The sequence below is a fragment of the Pseudopodoces humilis genome, chromosome 9 (assembly GCF_049639895.1).
Source record: "Pseudopodoces humilis isolate 2021_Gansu_Grassland_sample_001 chromosome 9, ASM4963989v1, whole genome shotgun sequence".
NCBI classification, from domain to species: domain Eukaryota; kingdom Metazoa; phylum Chordata; class Aves; order Passeriformes; family Paridae; genus Pseudopodoces; species Pseudopodoces humilis.
Genome location: NC_142208.1, coordinates 19308775 through 19334379, shown reverse-complemented (window position 1 = coordinate 19334379; position 25605 = coordinate 19308775). Strand labels below are relative to the sequence as shown.

The 25605-nt window shown below is 41.6% G+C and overlaps 2 protein-coding genes across 4 annotated transcripts; one reads left to right on the top strand and one right to left on the bottom strand.

Annotated features, from left to right (window-relative positions):
- Positions 1–11992, top strand: ANKRD22 (ankyrin repeat domain 22). Of its 3 annotated transcripts, XM_088060024.1 has the most exons (8): positions 1–228; positions 5829–6002; positions 6306–6454; positions 6536–6727; positions 7479–7586; positions 7921–7998; positions 8808–8906; positions 9655–11992. In XM_088060024.1, the coding sequence occupies exons 3-8, from the start codon at positions 6320–6322 to the stop codon at positions 9730–9732; spliced, it is 690 nt and encodes a 229-aa protein (XP_087916150.1). In that variant the 5' UTR covers positions 1–228; positions 5829–6002; positions 6306–6319; the 3' UTR covers positions 9733–11992. The 3 variants fall into 3 exon arrangements, with proteins under 3 accessions (XP_087916150.1, XP_014105970.1, XP_005520654.1); XM_014250495.2 differs by lacking the exon at positions 5829–6002; XM_005520597.2 differs by lacking the exons at positions 5829–6002; positions 6306–6454.
- Positions 11623–25392, bottom strand: LOC102101390 (lysosomal acid lipase/cholesteryl ester hydrolase-like). Its single transcript, XM_005520596.3, has 11 exons — positions 25374–25392; positions 25095–25176; positions 21249–21387; positions 19845–19959; positions 18632–18830; positions 17900–18009; positions 16235–16371; positions 15489–15629; positions 14297–14368; positions 13310–13378; positions 11623–12324 (listed from the first exon to the last, which is right to left on the bottom strand). The coding sequence occupies exons 3-11, from the start codon at positions 21378–21380 to the stop codon at positions 12094–12096; spliced, it is 1206 nt and encodes a 401-aa protein (XP_005520653.2). The 5' UTR covers positions 21381–21387; positions 25095–25176; positions 25374–25392; the 3' UTR covers positions 11623–12093.
- Positions 25393–25605: the final 213 nt, after the last annotated feature.

Genomic DNA, 25605 nt, shown 5'->3' with positions numbered 1-25605 from the left:
TTCTCACGTTTACCTCCCTGGGCTGGGTTTCTGAAGACAATTGTTTTATGCTACTGAGTAGAAAGCATTGAGAGGAAAGGCAGCTTAAGAAAAAGTGGTACTTTTAAGTTAACTATTAACCAGATTCAAACAAGCTCCAGCACATGTCAAGCAAGGGTAACTAGTTGGGCTGGTGAACAAGGAGGAACTGCAGAGTGAAGAATAGGCATGGGGATACTCTATTCAGAGGTAGGTAACCATTTTCTGCAGTTGCTGCTGAGGGTATGGATATTCACTGGGCTTGGTTTGTTCCCTTCACAGCCTCCCATACACAGGCTTATAGAGAGATCTGGAAGATTTTTTCCCTTTGGAAATGTTTTCCTGTGTCTATTGCAAGCTGCCAGTATTGTTAATAGAAGCAAAGAAAACACAATAACCGGCATAATTACTGTGGCTTTGAACACAAAATATGTATTCAACATTTTCTGTTGTTCTGTGCTGAGATCAGAATGATTCTGTACATGGTGCAAGCAGTGAACAACTTTGCAAAAAGCAGACAGCTCCTTGGCTTACACTGAATACAGATAATAAAGTTAATGCCTAAGAAAACCTCCTGCTCACTCCCCCCATATTGTTTTAGGAAGGTAATATTTTTTTTATCTTTGTGGGTTTTCCTGCAAACTATGGTTCATTTAACATTTTCCTGTACTTTAGCATAAATTCTACCAAAAAATATTCTGTTATAAATTTCCCATTTGTACGTGTGGGAACAAATGAGGATTTTGGCCCTTTGTGACTGTGAAAAGAGTGTGTTGCACTGTGTTTCTTTTTCTGGAGATAGCATTACATAGCTGTTGTTTTTAGAGGTTACATTTCTGTGCTGAAAGCCAGCCTTTTATTTTTAAAAAGCTATTCAATGAAATCAAGTATCTTCTCCTCTTTCCGTATTGCAAGGAGCTTGAATCTGCATTCACAAGGTGACTGGCGGAACAGACTGTAGCTTATTCTGAAAGGATTTCTTGCCTCTCTCCAGACCTACTACTCTGGGATAGTATTGCAGTGGAAACCAGTGTCTAGCTTAATTTCACAGGTGTTCAAATGTTGTCCATGTTTTCCATGCTTATTAGTTAATCTTTTCATATACATTCATTTCCTCTCTTTAAACATTTTGAGATCCAGTTTTCTGGGTAAATTATGGCTCATTTATACAGGGTAGAAAGCTAGGAAACTAAAGATAAAGAATTGTGAGTTGCCTTTTCTGAGAAGTATGTATTTGATATTGGTGCATTCCTCAGCATCCTAAACATAATTTAGACTTTCCTGTTAAGTTCATAGCATGCTTTTGGAATACTTTTAGTGCAAAGGAAGAGGCTACAGATTGGTTCAGAATATTTTGATATTACAAAGTGTCTTCCTTTTTTCTAAATGATTGCAAAAGAGTTGATGTAATTTAGGCAATCCTCTGGAGTTCTAAAGGAGGAAGCAATTATAAACTGAAATTGCTCTCCAAGTTGCAAGACAGGCTTTACCTTCACCTCCTCTCTTTTAAGTGAATGCTTCGTCCTTCATACTATGCCTTTACTTCATGTGTGGTAGAACTTGCTAAATAGCTGGAGGTTTATCACTAGCCCAGCAAAGCTAAGCAGAGACTGATGCAAGAAATTCTGAATACATCAGACAGCTTCAGATGTGGTGGTTCATCTGGATCTGAGTAAAGTACTAGGAGCTGATATCAATCATGTCCACAATTGATTAAAAAAAAAAAATCAGTTCTATAATTGTCCTTCCTCATAGTGAATGTGTTATTGCTTTTCTTGTACCCCTTATTTGGTGGTCTTGCACTGAGTGCTCTCAACCATGAAAACCTTTGCATGTCCTGTGAGTACTTCTCACTTTTCCTGAGACCTTATATACTGAACAATTAAATCCTGGTCTGAAAGTCTTGCAGAAGAAGGAGTATTGTAGAAAGAGAGATTTTAAACACTCAGTCATTGGCATATCTAATCTTCAAACTCTACTTTCCATTCTCCAGTGTCTGCCCGCTGCATTTTATTCAGCTGGGCAGACTGTGCTCCAGTTCATGATTAGCCCTGATGCTACAGCTGAGAAAAGGCACCTCTGGTGAGGGTTAAATGAGTGCTTGGTGCTGTGGTTCTCTTTTCTTCCCTCCCTTCCACTGTAGGATTTGTGCAAAGTCACACTGTCAGGTTCATCCCGTGCACCTTGTCTGAGTGCTGGGTGGTGCTGCAGAAGTGTGAATGAGAGCAGAAGTGAAGGGCTTTGCTGCCAGACACTTGAGAGAGGCCTTCTCTTCCTCTTTACCTTTACCTGCTCCCCCTCCCCTCAGACTGAGCCTGTGTCTGTGTTGGGTGCAGTGTTGTTGTGCCTGTGCTGGGTGTGCCCTGCTGCTTTATGGAGTTGGGCCAGGTCTGCTGTGACTTCTCTGGGGCAGTCAGGACAGTGGGATTAATAAATGATGTGGCGTGGGCAAGAGTGGCTGTGGCAGTAGAGACAGACCAAGACACCTGTTTCTTCTTCCACCATAACCAATCTTTATTCTTCACAGCTTGTATTTACGTAGTTATCAGAAGGCATCGTATTTAATTCTAATTGGTTAGCAACTTATTGTAACTCAGTTCATTGGCTAGAATTTGCTAGTGTATGTGTAAGTCAAAACTTTCTTTCTAGGTATGTTTACATTCTTGTCTCCTGGGAAGTGGATGTTTCACATGGGTAGAACCTTTCTCCTAACAGGTACAATCACTTCCCACAGGAACAGACTGATATGCAAGCTGATTCTCATTGTTATAATTATTTTCTCATGGGAACTAGCTGTTAGTTACACTTAGTAACAAGGCTTGTTGAAGTAACAAGGCCTGAAACATAATTTTACAAGGCCTTTGTTTTGTAAGGTTTTACCTATGTGTGACAAGTAGCCACTCTGTGTCTTGGACTGCAAATCCCTCCTCCAGAAGCTGAGAACTGGGCTCCCACTGGTGCTTGCTTTAGAATTTGTTGTTGTGGGAGCACTTTTCTTCTCACATGTCCCTAAAGGAGACCCCATAGACATGTCTGTGCTCAAGTGCAGCTCTGGGAAAAAGAGGGGTCTCCTGCCTGTCCTCCACTTCCATCACACCTCTACTTCATAGTCCTGCTCCTCACCACAGCTGAACATGAGCCCAAGACATCAACTTTGGGTGCTTTGGGTATGGCTTGCATCTTGCATGTGAAACTCAGGTATTCTGAGCACTATCCCATTGGTTTATTCCACTCCTGTGTATGATGGGTGGATAACAATAACACAGCAATAGTAATAACCATAACACAAATATGAACCTGATTGTTAAGCTGTGTCACTACTGAGGCAATCTTCTAACACTGTAGAAAACTGAGTTTGATTTTTCAGTCTCTTATCCTCCAGGTTTTTCTATAGACTTAAAGGAAATATGTTTTCTTGGGTTTTAGGTGGAACCTGCTGCTTGTACCTAACATAGTTCTAACTCCATACTCGGCCTCCCTGCTGATACTCCAGATAGATGTTGTTTATCTGTTTGTAAGAAATTCTATTATTGTCTTATGAGCAAACTTCGGAGAATAGTTTAAAACAGACTTAAGCACAGTTAGTCCTCCTTTAGATAGGGTTGCCAGAGTGACAATCCAAAACAAATGAGAGGTGGAAAAGAGATTTGTAGCTGAGGCTTCACAACCACAGAAATCCTGGCACACGCTCAAGCCCTAGCCTGGGGCCAGGCAGGTTTCGTGTCCAATCTGTTGCCACTGGAAGCCTGTTTTGTTACTTTGCTCTGCTTATGAATATAAATCTCTTTCTAATTTTTATGCTAAATTTCTTGGTCAGATGTATCAACTTTTTTACCAAGTTCCCTGTCTTCTTTAATACTGACCCTTTAATTTATTTTGGAACGCCGACAGCGCTGTCTCTCCCTACCCCAGCTAAGCAAATCAACCTTTCTTCAGGCTCTCCATATTCCTCAGTTGTAGAGATGTTTCATGCTCCTGCCATGGTCTGATCTCATTTTAGGACCCAAATGACAAGAACTCTATACACTATCCCAGTGAAGTGTCTTCTATAACATCTCTTTCTGTGGGAGACACTGTCCCCACAGATAACATTTGCCTTTCTTGGACAAGTGACAGAGTGCTACCTATTTGTAATTGTTCTTATCTTTATACTTTCCTAACACAATTTTTTCTGAATCCTTATTGTTATTGATATGAATATAATGAACTTACAGTTGTTGGTACTGCTTTGTTCCTTTACTTAAATATTCTGCTACTATGTTTGCTCTTCCAGGCATGGAGTCATGTTTGCCAATTTGGGAGGCATGTTACAAGTTTGGTCTGTGTGGCTTTTCACTTTTCTTTGACTAAAAGGTTTTTTCAAGAATACAAACCAGTGGAGTGGGCCTCAAAAAAAAAAATCCCATACAAATGGGAAAAAAGTTTGTGTTGTTTTGTTGGTTTTTTTCTTTAAACATGAATGGAACACGTTAATGCAGACAGTATAATTTCTGCAAAGAATCCCCATTCCAGGGCAATAATAATGATTCAAAAATAAATAAAATTAAATACATCAGTTACCCAGGTATTAGTTGTTGGAATGGATGAGAACTTCTTCCTCACATTCTCTGTGCCCTGGATGTTTTCTGAGAACAGCTGGTTTCAGAAGGTGAAAGAGCACGTGTGACTTGTGTGTGCTGGTCTCTGTGCATGACTTCAGCCCCCAGTAATGTGGTCTCTTGGGGAGTGGTCTGTGTACCATCATGGTTCATGGCTCTAGAACTGAGTTCAGCAGTAGTAAGTTTTAGAAAAAAGATCCCACAGATCAATAAAAGTATCAGTCAGAAATGCCTTGGGTTTAAACACCTAACAAGTAAAAGTCTTGGAGGCAGTACAGAAAGAAAAGCAAAAAGGCATAACCTGGAGCTGCTGAATGAGCAAAACCAGCCTAGAAAGGAGTAAATTTATATGGTGACTGGGATTTGAGCAGATGTTCAACCAAAGAGCAAATCTCCTGCATCTTTAAATGAGCAAAGCAGTACCAGAGAACAAGAGTAGTAGGGAAATCTGAGATGCAGACAGACTCCACAGGATCTTCTCTTTCCGGGACATGAAGATACAGTACTTGACACCAACATGACAGAGAGCAAATTTCTAGAGAAAACTGATCTTTTAGATGGCACCTGTGTGCAAATCACACCGAAAGGGGCTTAGAAGAGGCTTTTCTCCTTAAAATCATTAAAACAGTCTGGTGAAATGCAAAATACCAAATGGTATATGTAGGCTTCTGTAGAAATACAGACAGGTGTGCAAATTTAAAATATGACATGTGTTCTTTGTAGATTTTTGTCTGACATTATAAAAACAAAACAAGAAGTGGTGCAAGGTCTGGTAAGCATGTAAATTCTTTATTTGGAAACAAATTACTTCTCTTACGCAGCTGTCCGTAAAACTAAGCAGCAATTATTCTGGAGATAAACATGTTGTAGATCAAAGGTCGGCTGAAAAAGTGTAAATAAGATTAATAATTTTAGCAGGAAGGCATGTGGGTAGAGGGGAGGACAGAAGGGAGGGAGCTAGCTGGAGGAGTGAGGAAAGAGCTCAGAGTTTAGGACTAGATCTTTTTCATTTAGAGTATTTAGGATGTGAAGAAAAAGGAGAGTGAAAAAGAAAAAAACTACAGCTAATATTTAAAGAAAATTTCTGTTTCGGAAAATGTTGGGTAAAATTCTCAGTATCGAAGAAAAGAAAGACTTATTCTGCTTTTGACTGGAGAACTCAAATGCTACCTCTCTGCTCTGCCTCTAAATATTAGTTTCTGCCTGTTTTAGGCTGTTAGAAACTTGCAGATCTCCTGCCCTTCTCGGTTTCTCTTAGTCTGAATTCTTGCCACTGGAGAGGGAAGGAATTTTAGGTCAAGAATGTGCAGAAATACTGAATGAAAAGCTGGCCAGCAAGCAGCTCTCAAAAGCCAAGCAGGATCTGACCTGTGGGCACACTGACAGGTATTTTTTTTAGTTATTTCAAGGTCTAGAAAAGAAGAATTGGTGGTGGTTTGGTTTTTCACCTTTCACCTGAAGTGCAGTTCTCTTCTGGGAACAGATGAGTCAGGAGTGGTTCCTTCTGTTCAGCAGTGCTCAGCCAAAGGGAAAGCCTGATGTAAACTCAGGCATGTGGGCTTGTCCCTGCTTGCTGCTTGATACGGTGACCAACTCCTGTGAGAATGGAAGCCAGTTTTGTTGGTTTGGAGTGGGTTTTTTTTTTCCCTAATGGCTGCAAATAAATAGGATTTATTTCCTGGATTATAGAAATAGCATCCAAAATGAACAGAAAATCCATTCCACTGTGCAAAGGCTGTGACTTTGGGGCTGAGAGCCGTGTAGCAGCTGCAGGAGTGTCTCCTACCACCATCTTCTGGAAGGCACCAAGAACTACAGCCTCTGCCAAGTATTTCAGGGTGTGTGAGTAGTAAGCCAGAATGGGAAGTATGGATGTCTTAATGAAACACGTGCTGATGAATATTATCTTCTCACTTCAGCCCATCTGTCAGGCAGCTTATAACAACGATTTCAATCAAGTTCATCTGCTTTTGGAAAACAACAGCAACTATCTGAATGTCCAGGACAGCTTTGGTGGAGACACCCCCTTAATTTGTGCATGCAGACAAGGAAACAACAGGATAGTTAACTATCTTCTTAGAAAACATGCTGATGTCAACCTCAGAAATAAGGTAAGTGGCCACTGACTCTCCCTTTGTGGGACTGTTCTTTCAGATTCTTGGAGTGCCAGTGGGGACACTGGCAAACACAGACAAAACTTAAGTTTGCTTCCTACTGAGAATATGTGCAGAAACAGGTGGAGCAAAAAGACTTCTCTGCTTATTTTGGTGCCCTGTGTCCAACTCCATTTTGCCAACCTGTAGCAAGTTTAACACTGTAGCACAAAACTTTACAGACATGCCCTTTAATTGCTTTGGTATATTCAGTATTCAAAGAATTTTTTTAAGCTCTGTTCTCAGTAGGAGCCTGTGGTGGTTATTGCTACTTTCCTGTCTTCCTCTGGTGTCCCAAAAGAGATGTTTCACATGTCCTTGCTTCAGTAGCCAGCACCTCCATAAGGAGGGGGCTGTGGTGATTCCTCCTGCTGATTTACCTTGCTGTGTGGCACCAGTAGCCACATGAGATACTCGCTCTCTCCTTCAAAGTTCTGCAGCCAGGTCCAAGTTTTCCAGCATACACATAGAATCCTTTGGATCCCACATCCTCCTTGCAGGTGTAGTCCCATTTTCATGACCCTCTATGTGTTAAATGTGCTTGAAGGAAGCAAGATGCATGTGTCTATCTATTTATGTTTGAAAATCACAGGGGAATTTCTATTAGTCTAAAAGAAAGCTTGTGGAATTTAAAATGATCTGCTCTTTTCAGTATTAAACAAGGTGAGATAGCTGAATCTGGTACTAACCAGAGTTACTCTGTGTTTAGAAGGACCGCACTTGCCTCCATTATGCTGTGAGAAAACGGTTCACCTTCCTGGACTATGTGCTCATCATAATCCTCATGCCAGTTATGCTTATTGGATACCTTCTCATGGTGAGTCTGGATGGAAGCAAGAATGACCCTGGATCTTTCCCATGATTCTTCATGGCAGTGTTTCAGGCCAGGAACTTCTGTAGAATATGGACTGCTTCCTTAAAGCAAGACTGAATGTCTTGCTTCTTAAAGCAGAAGGAGCAGGAATTTTGCTGTGACTGTAGCTGGTGAAGGAACAGATTTGTATTACTGTATCAGTCTGACATTTCCATGCCTATTTTTGGGAAAAGCACCACAGTATATTATATATATTAAGTATATTTAGCACAAATATACTTAAGACTATATGCAATGAACTGTTTTACTGTGTTACTCCTTTCCTTGCTCTAAACAGGTCTCAAAGACAAAACAGAATGAACACCTGGTCAAGATGTTGCTTAGAGCTGGAGTCGATGTGAATGCTACAGACTCTGTAAGTGGGTTTATACAAATGCAAGCGTGGCTCACATGCAGGAAACAATACTAAAAACAGACTACAGAATCTTCTAGCAGCATTGTTAGAGTAGGAGCATCAGGGACTGAATTTACCAGAAGGATTCAATGTTTCTCCTTGACACTTAGGCAATAGATTATTGTGTATGCAGAAATAGTTCCCCACTGATCAACTAATCCACCCTTTCTGAACAATGCCTTCAATAAGAGAATCCAGCAAGCTGGGCTGACGTACTTGTGTATTAAATACCCAATTCTGTAGATATTCTAGTGATATAAGCATCTGAGTTTATCAGCATTTACGAGGTTTTGAACTGGAACAGATTTGTGGGCTACAGGACAAGACCCCGTGTCTTCTCTTGGTCTTCAGAGTGTGCTATCTGCCATAATACAGAGTTATGAATCCACTAGCCCACTTGGGTGAGGTAAAGAGCTCCTCTCCTCTAAGGCAGAAAAGGAGAAACACCAATTTAATCAGCAACAAAATTCTAGAACACTGAAGTGCAAGCAAACAGTATCATTTAAGATGTAGTTTCTGGGATCAAGCTGGTGTGATCCTCTGAAATGATTGGCTTCCTGCTAATGTATCAAACCTGCTTTAGCAGTTGCATTCCAGGGAAGGAATTAATTTTTTTGTTCCTGTTTTTCTCATGGTAACATTATTTGTTTTACTGTGGGATATATTGTGACAGGAAATGGTATGTGTGTTTTGCATAGGTAGTCCTGCTTACCTAAGGCCTACTAAAGAAGTTTCAGAAATAAAATTAATCTGCTTATGTTCCCCTTCAGTCTGGCAGCACAGCCCTTCACTATGCTTGTGAAATGAAAAACCAGGCAGTCATTCCTCTACTGCTTGAGGCTCATGCAGACACTTCTGTAAAGAATCAGGTAAGAAGGCGAGGTTGATAAATGTATTTACTTATCATGGTGGTCGACCAGTAATTTCATTGTAGGCCTTAGCTGGTGCAGAGCAGTTTTAAGAAAAGGGTGCACAGCTTCCTGGAAGCCAATTTGTTTCCTGTTTGATACGAAACATTTGCTCCATTGCCTTTATTGACAAGACCAATTTTAAAGTATGAATCCTTCCCTGCTGGATTTCTATCAGTAAAAGCTGCCTGCATGTCCCCTGGCTTAGCACATCTCTTAGCTATATTTATGTTACCTCTTAGCTCAGAGCTACTCTGTAGTTGCTCATAAGATGAGGGCTGCAGGGCAGGGATAAAAGTCTTCCTAGGTGGTTTTTGTGTTGCTGAGCACCCTTCTGAAAGGCTAAGTCAAGCTGCTTCTGTCACCAGAGCAGCTCAAGTGTTGCCCAAATCAATACTGACCTGGGAGTATCTGCACTACTGAGTTGAGGTGAGAAGTGTATTACCTATATTGCTCTTGAAACCAAATCTTAGCTGAGCTCTGTACATTTGGATGTTACTCCCAGGAAACAGTGGAAAGGCTTTCCCTGTTGCAGGGGAGGTCTCTGTTCCTTTCTTCAGCCAGAGCAGTATTAGGCCTAGCATGTCCTGAAACCTTTATTTTGGAGCAGAAGTGACAGGGCACCTTACACAGGTGACAAAATTGGGAAATCTCTTTGTATTTGACCCATATCAATCATATTACAATGTATTTCATGTGTTTCTTTCAGGATGGGGAGACTCCCTTGGATATAGCAAGAAGATTACAGTTCCACAACATTGAAAGCATGATAAGAAAAGATTCTTAGCCATCAAGGTCTCTCAAACATGAAGAAAATTACCTCATCTGACAATCCACCTTTCACAACAGCAGAAGTCCGGCAGAGGATGAGGTCTGATACTTGTTAAAGACCCAGACCATACCCACCCATTCCCTGCTGCAGACTTGGACAATTTTCTGTGAGATTTGTCAGTACCCCAAGGCCATGACTGGGCTGAAAGAAGTTAATTTTATTTTCTAAACCATTAATTACTTCAATAGTGTTCAAAATATTGCCCTTCCCATCTGTTTCATCAATTTTATTACTTGACTTCTGCAGACTGTGGATTTTGAAATCTAGCTATAAAATATCTAGAAGCCTAAACATTGCATATGATGGTTGGCAGCCAATGCAAAAATAAAATATCCTTTAGAGTGTGTGTTACTTGTTCCATAGGGGAACTAAACAATATGCTAGAGCAGTTATAAAAGGTCTGGTACCCTTCTTCTTAGTATTTCTCTTCCTACAATGGGAGGGGCTGGGAAAATAGATCTCTCAGTTGAGCCTCTCCTCCTTCCATCCTTCCAACAATTTTCACACACCTTAATTCTCACTGTGTTGCTACAAGAGTAGAACTATCTTTGTTTTTTTGTTTTGTTGGTTTTTTGTTTTGTTGGGTTTTTTTGTTTCCCATCTAGAAACAGCAAAAAGAGATTCAAGGCCTTGCTGGAGACCATAAAGTAAGTCAATTTCCAGACCACTTTAATGCATTAAGAAATAGTAAAGAAAATGTGTTTGGCTCAGCAGAGAAACAGGTCTCTTGACTACTTTTCCAATATAAACAGTGTACTAAAGTAAAAAAAGAGTCAATAAATGAAATGCTGTTGATGGAAACCAGATGTATCATTCCCCTGGGACTAGACAGGATAGCATGCTGTAGAGTGGTGCATGCAACAGGGGATAATACCAATCATAATAATAATATATCCATGAGTTTTCTCTTGCATAGGTGAAGGCAGAAGAAAACCTGCAGTGATAAGCAATGTATGAAAGTGACCCAGTGCTTTGTGATTTAATAATGCAGCAGTAAAAGGGAAACTCCTTTTATACACTGCTGTGTTGTGCCTCCTTGGTCTATTGGATCTTTATGTCTGTTGATAATTTTGGCCTTTTCCTGTAAGCTGTCAAAAGCTTATGCAAATGCAGTGCAGCATTGCTAATGGATGCCACAGTAGGTGCATGGACAAGCTAGTGCACTTTTCCTGTGTTTTTCAGTGTAACTGTTGCATTGGATGTCAACTCCAACTACAAAGGGTCTTGGCTGGACAAGATGAGCTTGAAGCTGCAGCCAGGAAGACCCCATGAAACAAAGCTCCTTGCTGGAGCCTGTAATAATGAGCATTTTGTGTGCAGTCTGGGGACAGACTCCAGATCAGCTTGTAGGTGAGAAGAGGGGAGGCACTTGCTGTGGATTATGAGGACACCATCTCTTATGGCAGAGGGCTGGAAAGGGAAAACATCCAACTGCTTTCCCATGTTTTAGGAACTGCTTGAATGAAGAATGGCTCAGACACAGAGCTGTGTAAAAGTGAATGCTGACAGCTCAGAGTGCTTGCAACAGCTTCATTGCCTGTGTGAAGAATAATTCATAGGGTGGAAGCTGTATTGCCTGGGGTGCACCTTCCTGGATCGGTCTGCATCTCCTTATTCCACAGGTGCCATCCGTGGTCTTTGAAACTGTGAGGGGTTCAGGGTGTGTGAACAAACATTTGGGTGATTTGTAGGCATGGAGGGCAAAGGAATACTTCTATGATTTTTTTTTGAGGTTGGATTCCTTGATGTTTTGTAGTCATCTATTATCTGCTCAGTTTCTTGTGTTTGAATATCTCTTGGTTCTGTTGACATTAAAGGGTTATTTGAGGAGGGAAAATAGAAGACTGCTTCTCTGTCAAGGGTTGCAATAATTTAATTTAAACAAAATTGTTCATTTCAACAGAGAAATGATCAAATCACACTTTTGGATCTCCATAGGAAGACAAAAATTGGGTATGAGAATGCCTCAGTTGGGTAAGATCTATCTGAGAACAACAATGAATTCAGGTGTAGGAAAATTAGTCTTGTAAAAATAAAGACTGCTGAAATTCAGTGATCCCTGCAGTATGTACTCAAATATATTCATGTTTTCAGCTTTCATTCTTAAATACCTCAGACCTCTCAGAAAGACAGCAGTCACAGTAATGCCATGGAAAAGCTCAAATTATGAGGAAAGCAATAAATAAATAAGAACAAATAAATACCTATAGATGTATCCATTATGTGTGCCTGTGTGTTTACCTCTTCCCCTGATACCCTTATTGCCAAATAGAAGTTTTGGAGGTTTTTACAATCAACACTCTTCTCATGGTTTCATTAATATTTTCTTATTAATTCAGTGATTTTCAGATACATTTTCTCAGTTGCATCAAGGCCCCAGATAAAATCGAGATGTCCCCAAGTAGGAAAATGCTCATGGTAAATGAGATTAGTAATCCGAGGAAGTAGCCTTGCCATGTCTTTTGGATCTGCAAATGTGTCCTGCCCACCACTCCAAACAGCAGTTGGTGTCTTTATCTCCTCAATCTTGTACACAGGAGGAGCAGTCTGTAAGAGAGGGAGGAGACCTGAGTGAATGCTGCTGCTGTATCAAAGCTGTGTTTAGAGAAAGGTTTCTGAGGAAGCACCTCTCTTTGTCTTTTGCTTCTGCACTGTCTACAGTAAAACCCATAAGGATGAAGGCCACCCTCTTATTGTTCATTGCCCTAACCCCATTCCCTGTCTATGGAATGACCCATCCTATTCCTGTTCTTTCTATAAAGCATGGATAAGGGTTGTCTCGCAGCTGGGCCCTGTCTTGTGCTCTTCAGAGGTGTGGGCATGGAAAGAACAGAGTAAGTATTCATCAGTCAAGGACTGTGGAGATTTTTCCTGTGTGTATTCAGGGTGAGGAGATCTATAAGTTTTTTGGGATGCACAGAGTGCAGCTTTTGGTCTTAGTTTTCATGCTTGGAACTGAAGCGGGACAGAAATAATTTAGTTGTTTATGATTTCAAATAGAAAATTGCTGAGTGTGTGAGATAAAAGTGACTGATTGTAGCTCTGGTGCCTTTCTGTTTTTGGAAAACAACATTTTGGTAGAGCACAGAACACTGCAAGTCCAATGTGCTGGTCAAAAGTGAAATGATTGCCAGTCTACTGGAGGGGTCACTGTAGCTGTGAGATCCCTTTCCTCTCTTAAATGAAAGGCAGGCTTTGAGGATTTTTTGGCAAGTGAAGAGCTCTGTAGTCACCCAGTACTAGGACTTGGATGTGGTTCTTATTCATTTCTGGAATGGTATGTAAGTTGACATGTCATTGAGCACATCCCAGCATCAGTAAGGGAGGCAAAATGAAGTTCTGCTAATTGTCTGTAAGGGTCTATCTCTGCCTGGTTTGTGAACAGAATTTACACTTATGTGTGATTCAGCTGAAACACTATCTGAGACCACTCTGCCTTGTTAGTACTCACAGGTGCTAAAATTTGAAGTTTTTGATTGCTAGTTTTACCAAGAACCAAGGATAAGTTCTGAGGGAAGCTGTTTTGCCTTACCTGGTTGTATTTCTTCATGTTTTCCTTAGAGCCATAGTCATAGGCTTGAAACTGGTCTGTATGTACTAGCTGTTAAAAGAACAGACAAAATAAGAGAGATGAAAGGTGAAGGAGTAGAGTGCTGGCAGCGTACTCCTTGTCTGTGGGTTAAGTCAAGGCTCAGGTAGTGGACTGTAGTTACTCCCACACCTTCCTCTGGTTGCAGGCTTCCAGGGTGCTGAGGACAGATCACAGGGTAAGTGGCATCCTTGTCTTTTTTCTTGCTAACTTTCTGTCCTTATCTTCTACCCTCAGTATTTTTTTTTTACTTAAAAGTTTGTTTAGCTACCTTACCTTATGTAACTAAAGTTGAGGTCCCTGATTGTCATGCAGAGATGGGTTCAGCTGTCACATGGAAAGAGAACTGAATGTCTATAATGTGTCAGGGCTACTACAAGTCTTGTGTAATGTGCCTTGCAGGACTGGTAAGTGAATACCTGGACTTATTTGTTTGTTTTGGTAATTTAATTTTTTGAACAAACATGACAAGTAATTTCACTTGTGAGTGGTGTGTAAAAAAGGGTGAGAGAAACCCAGTGTCTGTTGATTTAGAAAACATTTTCTTCCAGGATTTAAGTAGCTGGGTATGGGCTAAAAATCTGTCTGGTGCATTGTCTTTGCTGTTCTGTCTTCCTGTATCTGTGTTTGCTTTGCATCCACTTGATTTTTTTAGAGGCTGGCAAAACAGACCTTAGAGTAACTGGCTGCTCATGGTTTGTGTCCATTTCCTGGCCAGTTGTATCCTGTGGGATTGACTGCTGGGAGTCTTTGTCTTCAGGAGCACATCCATATTCTAGACCATATTAAACTTGCAGGTGCTCGTGGTGGTAGGTGAGAAGGTATGGTGGTCAGTTTCCCAAATCCAAAGCCCCTGGATTTCCCTGTAGGCTGTCAGTTGCATAAAAAGCAGTAGTAAGAGATAGTTTACATGTCAGTGCACAGTTATACCTGCCGCCAATGAAGAATGTTCTGTACTGATGTTCCAGCTGGGGAATGTCCTACATACGTATCTATTCGACTCTGGAGAGAAAGCAGAAATTTTATAAAGACAGAGATCCAGTGCTGTGACAGAATAAATCTGTGAAGAAAGTAAGTTTCTAATATTAAAGAAGTCAGCTTACAAAACATTTTTTATAGTTCTGTTAAGGAGATGTTCCAATTCCATCTCCCTGGACTCTTCCTCAGCTATGTTACCTTGCTCTGAGAACCACATTAGGGACTTAAGAAAGGCAGGAAATGCCTTTAGTGGTTTAGCTCTGCAACTCAAAACTGCAAGTGGTTTTGAATTGAGTCTATTTGCTATTGCATTTGAGTCTAACTGCTTTCCCATATGTGCTTTTAACAAAGATTATAGATGAAAAAATGGGCCCAGCTGTTACGCACACTGCAGTAACAAACATTATACAGGCCAGCTTCTGCATACTTTGGCCACTGTAAAGGGGATTGGCACCACAGCATCCATATATTGGCAAGCAGAGGAAAAACTCTGCTGTCTCTCCCGTCTGCTCTGATTGATGCACAGTTGTTTGTGAATCTGACTGTAGGTGGCACAGTGGAAGCTGTAGCTCTACACCCTGTGGACTGAGCTGTTGGGCCCAGTTCTAAGGTCAACAAAACCAGGAAAATGCCCCTTACAGTAGCTCTTTGTGACCAAGTTTTGGTGCAAACAGTCTGAAAATTGGGAAGAAGAGATGTTTCTTCTGCCTTTTAGCTCTTCCAGTGTTCAGAGGACCCCAGTGTCTATATGCTGAGGAAGGAAACTGACAACTGTATTGCCAAGAAGTCTGACTCCATCACTCATTGTCTCTTTTTAAAAACATCTGTGTGTGACAAAAATGCGGTTGGCTTAGCCCCAAAAGAGGGTGCATCCTGACATAAGCAATATAGCTCCAGCTTGAACTCGGTTCATTCTTTCTGGCATTGTAATTTGCCTAGCTGTTGCCCCCACCCATCACTAGGCCTGTGTTGCTGCTGTTGACAGTACACAATGTCCTGGCATTCCCTCAGTCTGCTGAGAACTACACTGTGGTTTTTGTACATTTACATGCGTGATGGTAACTAGATAGGGATATAGCGCACAAGTGCAACTGCCAAAATTCCTTTAGTTTTGCTCTGAGTAGGTGTTCTTGCATATACTTACCGTGTTGATATTTTTTATACTGCCTCCAGCTATGTAACAGAGAACATGGGCACAAAACTTATCCAGGCTTGTACAGAGCTGTGTCACGGGTCCTTTCAGAAATTCAATCTGGTGCATAGCTCCTTTGCAGCCAAGTATTAACTGAGGGAAAGGAAAAGTGCAACATTTTTTTTTTTCTAGTTACAGAAGAATTTTATGCAGAAAATGGTTCCTAATAGCTTAGCCTTCATAAGGCAGCATTCAAGTAGTGCTGGAAGAGCTTACCCTCACAGTACCCCTTAAAACACTCTCATCCCCACAGCGCTTCATTTATTCTTCCTCCTTCATATTATTATTAGCAGTCCTAGAGGAAGCTAACATTTCTAGTGTGCTGACTTTAATGCCTACTCATTTTTAAAGTCCTAGAAATTGTCATGTCTGTTATTGCAGTTCTGGTTTAACTCCTCCTGCATGAGACCAGCAACATTTTAGATAAGCAGCAGGAATACTAAAACAGGACAGAGTTTCACAAGTCTCCTACTTCATTGGGAGCTACTGCTATGAACTCTATATCCTAACTATTTTCACCACAGGGTTTGGGGAACAGTTTTTTTGAGAGCACTCAATTCATCCAAAGATGAATTTTCTTGTGTGACAAGATCTCAGTGTCAGCATGTCACTTGTTTGTGAACATTTGACCTCAGGCTGAGGGAGCCCCATGAAGATCAGACAGGCACTGGACCTCTTAGAAGGGAAAAGTGACATACCCTGAGCAGTGGTTCAGGAAGATTTGTAATCTTAACCAGAGGGCTTGTAGCATGTGAACACACAGTTACTGGGCCCAGAGCAAAGAAGATTTTCACCCGTTTAGCCAGCTCAGGGTATGTATAAAATGCTATGAAGCCTGCAAACACAGAAGAGACAGCCTGAGTTAGTGAAGATACCCTCCACAGACTAATTAAATACATAAACAGCAGATAGCAAATAAGACATCATAGTAGGTTGGCAGCTCATTGTCTGTTGTTCATGTTTGTGGTTCATGTTTTACTCAAGGAAAGTGCTGAAGCAAAGTCCTGAAACTAATTTTATTTGGGAGGCAAAGTTCATTTTAAGGTTTAAAGCATGTATGGGCATTGTCTTTATCAGAACTGTTTTTGTAGGCAATATGTCAGTGAGGTTTTGAAGATAACATGAATTCCCTCTAAAGTTTATGAAACTCTCACAAAAAAAGAGTTTTTCAAATTAGAGTCTCTAAAGATCTATGCATGTTTATGCTTTCATGAAACTATCAAATAATTAGCTGAATACTAGGAGCTTTGAGTGTTTTCACCTGATTGCTTGCATCACAGGCAGATAAGAAAACCTAGATGCTTGGTTTGTTTTGCCATGAGGGTCCTTAAATACTCTTATGAGAAGCAAAGAAAGAAAAGGTCAGAATTTGTGTCAATATATGATTTTCCCACACTTTCTTCTCTTTTTTTTCTGGGTTGTTAACACTAATAACTGGCATTGGCTCCTTCCTAATCATTGTCTTGGATCATGTTCATGATCCAAGACAATGATTATTGTTCATGGATCTTACACATAAACCATAACCATCAAGAACTTTCTACTCAGGCTAAAAGAAAGTTAGCTGCATTTAGAGGCCATGAAAAGAATAATGACAAATGCTGAACCTAAGAGAAAATAAACTATTAATGGTTTTGCTTTCCTGATTTTTTGTCTCTGGCACTATGTTTTTAAACAGAAATGTGGCCAGTTATATCCATTCATGGACCACAACTTAAATTGTAAGATTGACACCAAGTCACAACTTAGTAATGTTGAGGTTATTTTTCCTTGCCTTCAAGCAATTTAATTTAAATAAATTTATTAATTCAAATTAGGTATTATATGGGCTTTTTGATCTTTTTAGTTTTTCCATCCTGTTCACAAGAACAGGGTCTCCAGGGCAGTGGTCACAGCACCAATTCTGTTTGAAAAATACTCTCAGGCACATGGTGTGAACACTGGAGATGGTCTGAGCAGGTCCAGAAGCTGGACTTCAATGATCCTATGTCCCTTCCAGCTCAGGATATTCTGACTCTATGATTCTAATTGTCTGTCTTAATACAAAAGAACTTCATGTAAATTCCTGTTGCTGAGAAAAATACCCCATAGCAGTACCAGAATTACCCAGTAAATGACCCTTAATTAGTCTGTAATTATTTAAAAAGTTGAACTATCTCTGCATCTTCTATTAAGTTTATTTGCTTCTTAAGGGTAACCAAACCTGATTTTAGAAATGTTTTGCATATTTTCCAAATCTCAACTCAGAAAAATATCTGTGTTTTCCTAGCTCTCTACAAACATGAAAAACAACAGAATCAGTGGGGAGGGTCACCTACTGATCAAATAGCACAAATGGTTGTTAATAATTCTCCTGACATTACCTACAGTTGACCCTTCAGAGTGACCAATATAGTAAACATCCTTCTGTCCAGTTTTATTCATGATGAAGTTCAGTTCTGCAGGAATATCGTATTTACCCATTTCATCGAAGCTGTGGGGAGAAACACAAAAAGCTGGCAGACAATTTGTCTGTCATGGTGTGAGTTACTGACTGTCAGTTTTGTTCATTGCACCAAGCAGGACCCCCAGAAGGAGGAGGTTGCACACTGAGTCTGCATCCTTGCTTGAGCTGGGGAGGTGGGCAGAGGAGTGCAGCTGTGCAGCCTGGCTGCCTGATGCTTTGGGCTCTGTGTGGATGAAGTGCCAGTTTCACCTGACAGCTGCAACCCTTGGGGAACTGGATTTAATCAGTGCTTTCAACTGCGTGGGTTACAAAGTACATTTATCTCTTGGTTGGATTGAACTGTGAGAGATCAGATTTCTAGACAAGGCTGCCCAGCATGTTCCAGCTGAGGTTCTTGCTCTCCCTCTCATAGTATGGTCTCCCTTTTCCTTACCATCCTGTTTCATTTCCCAGTCTTTAAAATCTCTTCCTCAGCCAATGCTCACAACTCTGAGTAGTAGTGAGCATCCATCCATCTTTGTCTGGTTCTTTACCCTCCTGGGTTGCTGTAGATCCTGATCTGATGCTGGTTTAGGTGAAAGCCATCAGACTGAAGCTATCTAGTCCCCTTGGAGTTTCTGTGTTGAGTCTTTCTCTCTCTACTGAGTACCTGAACTGCCAGAACTCCTTCTGAGAGGGTTTAAGGGTCTTGTGTTTTAAAGACCAGGTGTTCCCTCTGCTGTTTCCCAACCAGACGTCATAGCCGGCATCTGCGAGCACAAAGCCCAAGCTGTTGTTGGGCAGGTTGGAAATCCAGTGAGTAGCATCTCCTAGGAAAGCATGCTGCAGGAACACTGCAGGCCTTTGCCCTGAAAAAGATTAAAAAATTATTTCCTTGGAACAGCAATTAATGTGCATTTAATATTGGAGTGCAGAGTTCAATTTTTGAGAGGTTTCCTTCTAGAAGCTCCCAGGAGAACTATACATAGGTATTGATTTGAGAAACCTGAAGGATTTTCTCCTGTGCAAGCAGCAACCATTTAATGACATTTCATAACCATTTTATGACAGGTCTGGCAAATAAAGGATTTACTGAGGATTCCTGTTCTACCTCCTCTTGCACTGAAAAGCCAGCTTACAGCCCCTATTCTGAAGCCATCTACCCAAAGCTGAAAACTGCTGAAGGCAGAACAGTGTATGGAAGAGAAGGAAAAAAGAGTCCAGAGAATGAAATCCACGCTTCAGTAACCACTGAGCAGGGCTGAGAGACCCCTGATCTAACCTGGCTAGCCTTACTTTGAGAGTCAGGCTGGTCCAAATGATCTCCAAAGGAGATCCACTTAGGGGAAGGCATCCAAAGAAATCATTCTATTATACTAACAAGGACTAATAATTAAAGCAGCAGTACTCAGCGTACCTCAAATTCCAGCTTGAAATTTTTATGCAGTTCAGCAAATGTGATGAAACCAATGAAATGTATTTACTTTTCACTGACAACCTGATTTCTTTCCTTCTTCCTTGAGAATATCTCTGTCCTTCAGAAACCAGGGAATTAACTCATATGCCTAATGTATATTGTTTAGATTGTTAAGTCAAAACCTCCTCAAATCCTGTTTATCAGCCTACCTGCCAGACCATTTGAGGGGAAAAAACCTTCAGCCCTTGGATGTAACAAAATTATTAGAAAAGTCTGAAATAAGGACAGAGACACTGAATGTGTGGAGTTCAGATAGATTCAATATGCGAGTCACACTTCTGACCAGGTGCTCTTGTGGACATGGAAAGGTATGGAACATGCCATTGCAGGTGAAAAGGGGAAAGATGGGAAATCTGTGTAGGAGTTTGCTCTCAGAGCTTCCTTGTGTGCTGTAACTGTGTCACACCTGAACTTCGGTCATTCCTCCCAGCAGGAATTCTGTAAAGAGCAAGAATGTATCCATCCTCTGTTGTAACTTCATATTCCTCACTGGGAAATCCATGATATCTGATAATTTCACTCTGTGGAAAGCCAAAGGAGAGTTAATGTGCCAGTTGTCCTATTCTGGAGCCTAACCAAGATGAGCAGTGCAGGTGTGGGATGTGCTGTGGGTAGTGCAAGGCCCTGGCCACAGGGACCATGGCTGACAATAAACATTTCAGGTCTTATGAAAAGATGAAGCAAAGTCCTCCTCAGATCTGTTTAGATGGTGGTTGTCTGGTATTTAGGCCCCTATTATGGGACAAAGCAGAACTGTACTGAGTGACTAACAGCCTTCTGAGAGATAGTTTGTCATGTTATGCAAGGCTAGTACAGATTGTACCTTTCTACAGATGAAATATGCAGCTGTATCTGTATAAGACAATGTCAATAGCTGTGGGGATGGTCTGTGATGAATCCTTGCCAAAATGTGGTTAGGCAAGCCATGCAGGCAAAGCAAACAAGGGTGGAGATCTTGTCAAAGGAACTGATGGGACCACCTACACCTAATTTTGCACCTACTCTGAGGAAACCTTTGGTGACTCAGGGCAAAGCATCTTTGATTAGTTTGCATTGTGGGAATCTGAAGAAGGGGTTCAACCTCCCTTACCACTGCTCTGAGCAAACAGTTTGTCACGGAAGAGCAGGCCTTTGCTTCACCTGATATTAAAAACCAGCCTTTGCTTCCACTGCAAAGGAATTCTTCTCTGTGGCAGCCAGACTGGATGGGAGAATCAAAGTTTCTTCCAGGATAGTGCTGGAAGGTTCTTTGTTCTCTTGCCAGGTTTGCACTCCTCCCCTTATACAGCGGCCTGTAATACCGACATGTGCTGGGAAAGCTGACTGCAAACAGTATCATGAGCTGTGACACAGCTCCACATTTATCCATAAGTGAAGTGAATCCATGAAGCCCATATATCTGTTGGGCTTCACCATAAATGCAGGCAGCAAAGTTTGTTGTTCAGTTTGGTATGGACTGCAGCATGTAGTCTGTGCTCTTTCCACAGTCCAGTGCTGAGTCTGGCCACTGGGATCCAAATTACGTAGTCTGGGTCTCCAGGGCCCCTCAGGAGGTTCTGGGGAGTTTCCTAGCCTTGGAAGCAAAGGTAGCATTCAGCAGTCCCCACAGCAATGTGCAAGAGGCACATCAGTCCCTGGCACATTCAGAGCCAGCCCTCATCATAGGAGGGATCCCATGGCAGTGGTTCTGGAAACAGCAGGCTGGGAAAACAGGAGATGCAGAAGGGGCCCTTAGCTTTCCTGACAAGGACTGTTGGCTATGCAACTGGAAGAGAAGCTTCAGAAGGGGAGAGAAGGTGACCCAACTCACAACATTCATGAAGCATTCGGGGTTGCGACTCTTCTTGCAGCGGTTTGTGTCAGCACCTGCAGTGGGAACTGCCGTGAATCCTGCTGAAAAGGCAATTCCTTGGGAGCAGAGCAGCACGAGGAGGCACCACATCTTGGGGCTGTGTGGAAGAGAACGTGCAGGGGTGTTTGTGTTAGGAAGAGGGTGGAATTCCCAGGAAGACCCAAGAAGAGAATGTCCTGAAGGTTGCCCAAGAGTTGTTCCCCAAGGGCTGCCAGAATAAGAACCTGTGTGAGGACAGGCTGTCTACAGCTCACCCTGTTTAACAGGTAGGGTTGAAGAACAGGAGAGGAAAGCAACTGCGGATACCATGCAAGAATATGCCTGAGCACTCTGCAGGTTGCAGGGGAACTGGGATTGGTACACAGGGCCAGCTCTTGGCACAAGCCTAGCAGAAGCTTGGCAAAGAAGTGTGAGCACTTGAGATGACCATCACCTAACTTGTCTGCCTTTATCTGTCTCTACCCTTCTGCCAGCAGGAGAGGTGGAGGGAGAAGAAAGCACTGTTTGTTTCCTGTCTCCTCCAGAATGAGGTGAAAGAGGTTCAGGATGGGCTCTCTTTAAACCTCCCTTCTCTTCCTCTGGGACTGAATTCTACTCTTGTGTCTGCCAGTGGTGTGCTGGGGTGAGGGACCACATAATGAGGCTCATGGAGGGGCCAGGAGTAATTCAGCCACTCTGTGAGGAGATTTAATGGATGTTGGGCAACATGCTTGTGCGTTCAGTGCTTTCCTCAAAGGATGATGTGCCCCAGAACATGATCAAGTTCTGTTTGAAATCAGCTCCTCTGACAATATGGAGCAAACAAGGTGACCATGCATGACTCCCCAAAATCCCCATGAGTCATTTCCTAGTTAGTCTTACCTTTTGGCCACCAGGTGATCAGCCATGAGGAGTGAGCAATAGATCCTGAGACTGCCTTTGTGCTGCCAAGGGCCTGTCTCCATTACCTCTTAGAAATGGTTGTCCATAGTGCAAATCATGTATTGGTCATGGGGAAGTGAGACCTTGACCTTTCCTGGGATGATGCATGGCTCCAGATTAGCATTTCTGAACAGAAATTGCAGAGTGCAGTTGATCTAGTACAAGTTTATGCCCGGTCCATGTAAAATAGATATGCTTCCAGGTTTTAGTCTTTATTTTCTAGAACCCAGGTTAGTGAGTGCAAGAACACTGCTTTCTTTGAGATTCCCAGGCTTTTTTTTCAACAAGATAATTTTGACACAAACATCCCTTAGAAAAGAGAAGAACAGATTCTGTGACCCAGATAGTTACTGAGTCTGGGATTAAAGGTTAAAACTGTGTGGAGAGCAAGTGCTCACAAATTCAGTGCTCCTTACTTCTTCTTTCTGAAGAACTGCACAAAAAGACTGATCCATGAAGCTCAGTATGTGGATACTAAATGCAAAAGCAAGCAGGGAACAGAGTCTGTGTGAAACTAAGTCACATAGGCTTCTCACTCTGGCCTAGGAAAGCATAAGAAGGAATCCAAACAGTCCTTGGTAAAGGACAATGATCTGCAGGTGTTGTTTAGTCAAGGGGTGGTGTTCCACTTAACCAATGATGGTGATGTGTACCTTTAATTACTAATGAGAGTTTTGAGACCTTCTCAAACATGTGTATAAAAGAAGATTAAGAGTAATAAATTTTGCTCTCTTGGACAATGCAGCTAAGGGAGTCATGTCGTACTGCTTCGCTGTTCCTAATATAGTGTGACATTAGTACTGCACTTACATATTCAGGAAAAGACACATCATACATCATACAACAAATTTTTGTTTTATGCTGTGCTTTAATGTGTGAGGAGAGAATGATGCCTGTGAAGAGTAGTCATTCTGCATGTGTATAAAGACCATAATGATCAGGCAGGAGACCTGAACGTTTGACAGTAGAATCCGTGGGATTTAATGCAGTGTAAGGCTTCAGCTCATCACAGCCACTTGTAATCTTGTAAGATTGCCTCACTTGTAATGGCTGGGAACACCACTGCTCTTGCAGGCTGGGCTTCCTCAGAGCAAGAGGATACATTTCTATGACTGTGATGTGTTTGTGTTAGCTCACCCTCTGTTCATCCTGTAACTGACTTTTGATGTGTTAAATATCTGCCAAGTCCAGCATTGAAACACAAGCCTCTACAGTGACGGGGGTCACAGCAGCTCCTGAGGACTGTTTGTCAGGGAAGGACTGCTCCAGAGGGTTCAGCCTTGCTGGAGGGAAGGCAAAGACAGCTGGTGTTATGTTCAGCAGCAGCCAGCGAGAGTGAGATTGTCAGCATTTCAGAGTCCATGTAGCTTTGCAGTAGCCAAAGCATACAGGGTTTGTGAGTGAATTTCATAGCAGACCTGCCTGTCTTACAGTTTTTGTTAGAAGTTAAGGAGACTCAGGAGACAGGTCTTTTGGGAACCAGCCATGAGGCATGGAGAATGCAATTTTTAATGATGAACAGAAGTTCTCATGTAGCCACATGTTTCTTGAGCCTGCTTCTAGCATATCTGCTATGATGAGATAGGGTACTCTGTGAAGTTTATTTGTACTCAAGAATGTTCAATATGAAGATCAGGAGAAAATAAGAAAGTATTCCCCATCAAGTAGTGGGGAAGAAGAACAGAATTTGTAGGATGAGAGAGAGGTAAACAAAGAAAATATGTTTTGACTTTTAGTGATCTTCAATTTGACCTTTAAATTTGACTGAACAAATTCAAAGAAGTCAAACTTCATGAGTCATCAAACATTTGAAATGAAGCAGCATTTGGAAACACCCAAAACTTTAAATATGGCATCAAAACACACTTAATTAGATTCCTCTTGTTTATCAAATATTTCTTATTTTTTTTGTCAGAACAGGAAGCCTCACAACTACTGTTGTTCTCAGGCAGTACAACACTGTTTTGCTTTCTGCTGTTTTACTCTGCTCTAGTGGGAGTAAAATAAGCTTGCCTCTCCCTGTTCTGGGAATCTCAATTTGGCAAGAAGAGATTCTGCTAATATCTCAACTTGTTTTCAAATCACTACCAGGATTAGTTGAGGCAACGTAGAAGCTTTCATCAATGCACGTTGTGATCACCTGGCTTAGCTGACATGTTTTATGGACTTCCAGGTATTCACCTTTTACTCAGATGCAGGGGGCCAAGTAGCATCAATCTTGGCAGGCCACTGCTCTCTTAAATTCTAGGAATAAAGACAGGAGATGAAGCTGTTTTCCTCTAGTGAGATGAAGTCATAAGAAACAACTGAGCCTGGTAAACTATCATAAAATAATATGCTTAGATGGAAAAAAGATCAGAGAGAGAAATGCCCTTGAAAGTTCCTCTACACACTTTTACAATTTAGTGAAGCTAAGAAGCAAGTAATTCCAAAATTTGTCCCTCTATCCCTGTGCATTAAGCAGTCTAAAACTTACTTCATAGAAGCATAAGGCATATGCACACCAACCAGAAGAGCAACTGTGACTAAACACGCATGAGAATTTGCTGCCTTACTAAGAGAACATACTCGTGCATTATACGGAAGGAACAGGAGGTCCACATTGTTGCAATACTTGCATATTCATTCCCTTGTTCTCAGAGGGAAGAAAACAAGTAGGAAAAAATTAAATTGTTGCTCTTTTCCCTTTTGTGCAGATCAAACTTCTAGTTTAAGCAGAGAAGCACTTCTGTGCACAGCAATAGGCTTACAGATGAGAGAGGAAAAACACTTTATTATAAATATTGCTTATTTTTACAACCAGCTGCACAAAAGCAAGGCAGCACATCTTTAAGACAGAAAACAGAGAAAGAGACCATAAGCATGTATGTACAAGCAACTTACCTCTGCTTTGACTGCCTTGCTTCTGTCTTCTGCCACGGTCGCTGGTCCGTCTCCGCCAGCAGACTGATTCACTGGCAGAAACCTACGCGGATAAAAGGAAGTCAAAACAAAATGAGCACTTCAGGGAAGCAGCTGTGTAGGCAGCACGTATTGCAGAGCATGTTTAAGTACTGATTTAGCAGTGTTTCAGAAGTGGGGAAATATTTGTGATGAAAAAGATGATCTGGTTTAATTCACCATCCCAAAATGCCCCATGGGGCAGGAGAGTGTAGAGAGTACCTATAAATCAGTGGTTAGTATGTTTAGCTGGGACCTGGGTGTTGCAGTTCTCTGGGGCTGTGGCAGACCTTGATCTGTACTGTTGCCCAACTGAGGGGCTGCTTCAAATGTAATCTTTTAAGATGAAAGGGAGGAAGTGTCCAGCTTTTCTCAACATAGTGTCTCAAGAATGCTGTCTCTGCTATTGCTTTTCATGAGGTTTATGTTAACTTTAACACTGCAGACTGACCTA